The sequence below is a fragment of the Brassica napus genome, chromosome A9, assembly GCF_020379485.1.
Source record: "Brassica napus cultivar Da-Ae chromosome A9, Da-Ae, whole genome shotgun sequence".
Lineage (NCBI taxonomy): Eukaryota > Viridiplantae > Streptophyta > Magnoliopsida > Brassicales > Brassicaceae > Brassica > Brassica napus.
Window position 1 is genome coordinate 25,393,336 of NC_063442.1, and position 7,292 is coordinate 25,400,627.

At 31.4% G+C, this 7,292-nt stretch overlaps 1 protein-coding gene across 2 annotated transcripts; it reads left to right on the top strand.

Annotated features, from left to right (window-relative positions):
* The first annotated feature begins 1,886 nt into the window (after window positions 1–1,886).
* LOC106435277 (probable transcription factor KAN2) lies at window positions 1,887–6,260 on the top strand. 2 transcript variants are annotated; one of them, XM_013876154.3, is made up of 6 exons: window positions 1,887–2,904; window positions 2,999–3,075; window positions 4,431–4,476; window positions 4,621–4,732; window positions 4,994–5,054; window positions 5,919–6,260. In XM_013876154.3, exons 1-6 carry the CDS (start codon window positions 2,250–2,252, stop codon window positions 6,033–6,035), a joined length of 1,068 nt encoding a protein of 355 aa, XP_013731608.2. In that variant the 5' UTR covers window positions 1,887–2,249; the 3' UTR covers window positions 6,036–6,260. The 2 variants fall into 2 exon arrangements, with proteins under 2 accessions (XP_013731608.2, XP_013731603.2); XM_013876149.3 differs by having other exon boundaries at window positions 1,892–2,904; window positions 4,588–4,732.
* The last annotated feature ends 1,032 nt before the right edge of the window (window positions 6,261–7,292 follow it).

Here is a 7,292-nt window from a genome sequence, read left to right on the forward strand (position 1 = left end):
TATAACTAAACATGTAAAACATATATTTGTATGTGTAAAATTGAAGAATCATTGTATAGTTTGCCTGGATCAAAATTGCGCAGATCAAAATTGCGTTATTTCATTATTTTGAAAGCTAGAGAATATTATAATTTTAAACGAGGCCTAGGGTTGGGCTTGGTCTTGGCGTTGGCCTTTTTAGCATTCGATTGTTCTTACGGAAAAACACCACACCGTTGTTCGCGTTAAAATTCAACATTGGAAATTGCAACTTTAGTACCAACTTGATTGACTAAAGTCGGTAGGTAAACTATGTCTTTTCAGTCCTTGTATGACATACTGGAATTCAATTTTTCTGAAAATTCTCTTTTAAGTTTCAAATAAGATTTTAATTTGCAACATAGTATATAACATGTAGTTTACGTCACCCCCATTAATATTCAAATACGGTGAACATTGATGATAATTGTTACAAATACATTAACATGTCAATGATTTTAATTCAATTTTCTGAAGAAAAAAAATAACTTGTTTCTGTATAAGGTCTTTTTTCTTTTTAAAGGGTTTTCTGTATAATGATGCACATTGTTAAAACAATCAAATTATTTCATAAAATATATAAATTATTTCAAACTTAAATCAATGGTGATAATTAAAGTGGCATATATCTTTTATATATGAATATGTCTTTTACATACATATATATGAGATTTTTAAAATTAATCATTAATTTTATTAATCTAAAGAATAATTAAAACATAAGATTAAGATGATGTACTCGTAGAATTCAGAACGGTCATCAATCATATACATGCACTAGTATATGTCACTATAGTTTATATTACGATAATAACAATAGCAGTTGCACAAATGAAGTCATGCACAGGGTTGATGTTAGATTAATTTCACCACCAAAGTAATAAAACCGATTATTCAATGTAGTAAGAGATTTTAATCATTAATGTATAATTTAGAAATGAAAGGGAAAGAAACATGGGGACTTGGGAGAAGAGAAAAGTGATAATCATGTGAAAGAGAGTCATACGAGTTAAAACAAGCAAACTTTGTTTTGTTCCTCTTTTTTCCTTTTCGTTACTCTCTTTTCATATTTTTCATTGTTCTTCCCTTTCTTTTGTGATTTAAACCTTTATTTTCAAAAAATTATATGCTTCTTTTTGGAATGAATTTAATTAGGGTTTATAAAAGGGAGAAATCTACCTTGGGTTTCAGTTAAAAGAAGAGCATATAGAGAGCGTGTGGGATGTTAAAGATAACCATTTCAAAGTTTTCACCTTTCTATTCTTCTTCTTCTTCTTTTACATTCTTCTTCACGTGATGGATATTTTAGTTAGTTTACGTTTCGATAAGACATTCAATGGAGTCTTTCATATAAAAATCACATTATTTCAAAACGAATTAGAACATTTTCTATTTTCTTAGAATTGCGTAGGGGTCTTTTTTTTTAATAAGGAATATTTTGTTTTGTTATAACTTAACTGATTTGATAGACTTAACTGCCATTACTAAATATTTTTATTAGCACAAATAAAAGAACCATAGTTTCGTTAAACTATGCACTAGTTAATTATATTTTTGAAAATTCTCATTTAATTATTGGAGTTTATTGGTTTTAGGAAAGAAGAAAATAAAAAGAGGAATGAAAAGCGAAGATAAAAGGTGGAATGTAAATAAAGAATAGAACAGTAAAATGGTATCGACACACAAATAAAGAATTTACTTTTTTCCTCCAAAGAAAACAAAAGAATACAAAAAAAGAACAAAAAAAGCCTTATTTACCATTTACCACTTTTGATTTTATTTGTTTTTCAGTTTTTTTTTCCCTTATTTTCTCTGTCCATTTTCTTTACGATTTGCTTCTCTTCTCCTTTCTTAACCTAAGTTCCGCTAGCCCCCCATGTCCACACAAACACATTCTCTCTCCTCTCTCTCTCACACACTCACTCAAGTGTCATTTTCTTACATATACTTCACACAAAAGAAACAACCATTCACTACATACTGCCTTGTCATTGTTATTCTCTCTCTATATCTCAAAAATCTCTGCAAAAATAACTTAACCTCAAACAATATAAACAACATTCTCAACAAAACCCAGAAATCCCATCCTCATTTCCCTTTTTTTTTTCCACCCTACCCACAATAAAAAAAAAGTGTTTTTGTCTTTGCATCCTGATTCAAGAAAACAAGAACTAGGGCTGGAAACCGACTGAAGAATCTCTTAAAGAAAACGAGAAGTAAAGCTCTCTTCCATGGAGCTTTTTCCTGCTCAGCCTGACTTATCCTTACAAATAAGTCCTCCAAACAGCCAACCATCATCGACGTGGCAGAGAAGAAGACCAACAACAGATCAAGAAGATCATGAGGAGCTCGACTTAGGGTTTTGGAGAAGAGCTCTTGATTCAAGAACATCTTCTCTCGTATCTAATTCCAGCTCAAAAACAACCAATAATCATCATCATCCACTAGAAGATCTCTCACTCTCTAACAACTCTCATCGTCATCATCAACAAATCTTCACCTCTTTCCAGTTTCCGACACAACAACAACAACACTTGCAAGGTTTTCTTGCTCATGACCTTAATACTCACTTAAGACCCATAAGAGGAATCCCTCTATACCAAAACCCTCCTCCACATCATCATCACCGGCCTCCTCCGTGTTTCCCTTTCGATCCGTCGTCTCTAATTCCCTCTTCTTCGCCGACTCCCACCGGAATCAACAACAATAGCTTTGGTACCAGTAGAGTTTACCCTAATCACCACAATCATCATCAGACTCTAAACAGAGCGAGATTCATGCCGAGGTTCCCAGCTAAACGAAGCATGAGAGCTCCTCGGATGCGATGGACAACCACTCTTCATGCCCGTTTCGTTCACGCCGTTGAATTACTCGGTGGCCATGAAAGTATGTTCCTTTTTATCTCTTTTCTCATTTTTTAATTACCTTTTTTTCTTAAATCATTTTATTGTTTCTTAATTAATTACATGAATCTAATTAGGAGCAACACCAAAATCTGTTCTTGAGCTTATGGATGTCAAAGATCTCACATTGGCTCATGTTAAGTCCCATTTACAGGTAAAATTCTGTCACTAAGAAAATAATTATTAGATGAGTATTATGTAAACACATATTTAAATATAAGTATAGAGTTAGTGGGAGTAAAAATAATTTTATATATTATAATTAGGTAAATAATAAGCTTCTCGGGTATCGATGCATTTGACTCGGTGACTTCCTTAAATCAGAGTTTCACTCGAGTCAGATCGACTCTTGTTTTCTTCTGATCCTTCCTTCTTTATTCGTAATATTAATTAAATCCGAATTTTGCTCACCAATAATGCAATGGATGAGTTTAGACAAAACAAAAAATGTAAATTAAACAATCCATACATGTAAAAAAATATCTTGTTTTTTTTTTTCTTGGCTGGATCTGATGGTCCTTATAGACGATAGACAAGACTTGGTTCTCTTTTTTTTTGAAGTTTGTTTTTTTTCTTCTTGGAAGAATAAACATGTTCTGTTACAAGTTAACCAAAATTACTCAATATTACTATTACTGACACGCATAGAATAGAAAGTTGGAGACAGAACTAGAGGGTTGTAGAAATTAAGATATTCAAGAAAAACACTACTACTTTGGTTTCTTATCATCCATTCTTTAATTGGCTTATATATTAAAATTTATACTTTATTATATAACATTCAAATTTATAGTTTCTTATCATTATTCGAATCAAGTATTTGTTGGTTTTAATTAGTTATATTCTTAGCCATACAAAATCTTAGGACATTCTAATTAGGGATAATTACCCAATTAATGAATCTTTCCTTAGGAAAGAAAATAGTTCTAATAAAAAAATAAAAACTCAGAAAGGGAGAGTACAAGAAACACCATCATTTCTCAATGATGAATAGTTTTGGTCTTATTACACACAATGAGAGAGAGAGAGAAAAAAAAATGGAATGTTTATACCTTAACCATGGTTCCGCATCTCCATATCAATGGGCCATTGTTTTAACCATGGTAAGACACATAAATTCATGCATGGGTACATGAAAATCGCAACCTTTCATTAATAATGTCAATGAATGCTTCTGTGTCTGAATAGTTCTATATTTTTCTCTCTTATTTTTATCTTCCAATGTGTCTGTATATATACATAAGTGTTTTATATTTTGAATATTGGTTTGTACTATATTCAACTGTCCGAACACAACAGTACATTGGTCTCCTTTCTTTGGTCTTCTTCCATCGCCATATCATTCGATACATGCATCATATACGGAGGTTCAGAGAAAACATATTTAGACTTTGCTTTCTTTTTTTTTGGTGTAAGACTTTGCTTTCTTGACTTTATCTAAATTGCAATATACTACGTACAAGCGCTTTAATTTTTAATTTGATTGTAACCTTTTTTGTATAATATCAGATGTATCGAACAGTGAAGACAACCGACAAAGCAGCAGCGTCGTCAGGTTAGTTAGTGATATTAATTCAGATTATATGTAGTGTAATTATGCAACGTAGAGAATTCAATAATTAAAATGTCATAGTGACTGAAACCCTAATTCTATAATGTAATTTAGGACAATCTGATGTCTATGAAAATGGATCTTCAGGAGATAATAACTCAGACGATTGGATGTTCGATATGAATAGAAAATCTAGAGATACCGATGAATTGACGAATCCGTTAGAGAAATCAAACGGTCGATGGACCAATTCTTCCGGGTACGTACATATACGGTGGTCTAACAATACATTAATTCATCTTTCTAAAAAAACTATTTCATATCTTGATATATATTGATCCATTGTTCATATATACATGTGTGTATATATATATATATATAATACCTTTTACGAGAGGGCTTTATCTTCCTTTAACTTTCCTTCCTCTTTTTGAATATTTCTTTGATTATTTTATTTATTTCCTCAAAGCAAAATCGTATATATACTCTCATATTACTAAGCTTTTGTTGGCTTTTGCAGAGAGGCACGTTTGCATGGGAAGCTAATCGATAATGTTGCAGAAATTATTCTACCTTCTGAGGTACGATTCATCTCTTTTTTTTTTTTTTGATCGACGTACGATTCATCTCTTTCTGCAAATATAACTATGAACACACGAAATCGTGTGTGTTTATATACGTATATATTGTACTAAATAAATTTTATTTATGCATTGTCGATTTCTTTCACTGCTAAGTCACCCGAACCCTCAAAAGGGGTGCCAAAAAAGGACTTTCTTTAAAGCTTGCTTTAGGAATTTTCAAAAGCAAATGGTATTTTCGTTATTTAGACGTTTATAGGAAAAATAAAGAAAAACCTAACCCCATTGATATTGACCACGATGAGTTTTTGTTTTGACCTTTGACACGCACATATTGTGACTTGTGAAAGCTTAAGCCTTGAGGTGCGGTTATCCAAGTTTGTCTTATAAGCTAATATGGGCAAAAGCAAAACCATGGCAGCTACCACTGAACAATTGGAATAGATTTAAATATTCGTGTCAATGTCAAACACTAGTACTTAGGACAATAAGTAGGCTTAGCTTAGATGTTCGTACGAATGTCATAATTATGTACTGCAGTCTGCATAATACAATAAACCGAAACACTTAAAATCCCTTTCACTAGTGTTGCATTGGTTTCTACACATTTTATTTTATCTATCAAGACTTAACATAAAATATATAAATAATACCGTTGGGATGAATAAAAATTACTACATTAATGGAAGTATATATTTGCTTGAGCTTCACCTTTCTCTCTTTGTCAAAAGTGTAAGTTCATGTCCATGATCACTTTACATTCATATACTTATCATATACATATTAACATACATACTATGCAAACTATAAATCACACTATCTGTTTTTAGCTAATTGGTTTTGTTTCGGGTTTTAACTTAACAGAATGAAATAGATGGAAAGTCTTCAAGTTATGAGAGGATGTCATCGGAAGACATGAGCTCATCAAACATCTCTGGAACCAGCCCCTTCAAGCCTAATCTTGAATTTACTTTGGGTTGATCTCACTAAATTTATTGTGGTAGCTAGCTAGTAGTTAATTAGTATTAATCTTCTGTTTTGGCTAATGACTAGTCTCGATATACATTTCAGTTGAATAAGTGATGTTTTAAGCTTAAATCTCAATATCCTCTCGGAAGTTGTAAAACGATTTCTGTTCCCTCTCTACTGAGAAGAGCTAGTGAAAGAATCGAATACTAAAGGCACAATAAATGTTATGTTTCTTTTGTTGAACGTTTATAATTTTATTTATATTTAACAATCCATGTTAACGGGACGAAAATGTAAATAAGTATTAAGAAAGAATAATAATAACACAGGCAGAGGAAAGACATAAGGAGAAAAAGCAGAAAGAAGAAAAGAGTGGAAAAGGTATTAAAGAGAGATAAAGAGGACGTGGATGAAAAAGAAAGCAAACAAGTTAAAGAGAGTGGGTAAAGTTGATTTAAAAGAATATTTATATAGTTTTCTACTAAATTTATTTTTGCTAAGAAAAATTGGTTATGAATGTATGATTGTGTGAATATGGTTAATAATATGATTAATGATTACCTTTATGATTGCCCTTAAGATCTTAGAGGTGGTATAAAGCATATGAAACTGTCTGTCACCATAAGCTTTTCTAAAAGATAATTAACTTGTACAATAAAGCAAAGAATATATCTTTATTCTCTTAAAAGAAAACAATATCTCGTATGTTTTTAGGTCCTAAGTATGAATTCGGGACTTGTTTCTTGAAATATATATATAGAGATATATCAGTATGTGTCACTAAAGTTCAATGAATATATGATAGGGAAAAAAGTAAAAGACAGAAGAGAAAAATAGAATGATTTTTATGTATAAGTTAGATTCCCACCAAAGAAATTTTGCTCTTTGCTTTGCTTTCACTTAGGAGGTGTTTGATGTTTCCTCACTCGTCAACACTCGAGCGGACATAATTCTGTTAAAGAATAAATATTGATAACTATCCGACAGTTAAATGACTAATTGTACAAAGCTATTATTCTGATGGATTTGAATTGACGGTAGATTGACGTTTGGTTCAAAAATATAGCGTTCATAAGCTGGCTAATTTTGTACGCTGTGTAACTAAATACTAAAAATGCTACTTGGATAGGAAATAAACAAAACAAATCTATGGCGAAGCTTTTTTTAAGAAAGATAAATCGTATCTGGTTATCTTTTTTAAATAGTCATAATATAGTAGTTTACATGTTGTTAGTGTGACTGTTATTTATTTCCTGTGTAGCCATAATC

What these genes read in the sequence shown, in the direction of transcription:
- LOC106435277 (XM_013876149.3), top strand. Translation starts at nt 2,250, where the DNA reads ATGGAGCTTTTTCCTGCTCAGCCTGACTTATCCTTACAAATAAGTCCT. An exon ending in ATGTTAAGTCCCATTTACAG is followed by an intron (nt 3,076 to 4,430) that starts GTAAAATTCTGT and finishes GTATAATATCAG; the next exon opens with ATGTATCGAACAGTGAAGAC. An exon ending in AAATTATTCTACCTTCTGAG is followed by an intron (nt 5,055 to 5,918) that starts GTACGATTCATC and finishes TTAACTTAACAG; the next exon opens with AATGAAATAGATGGAAAGTC.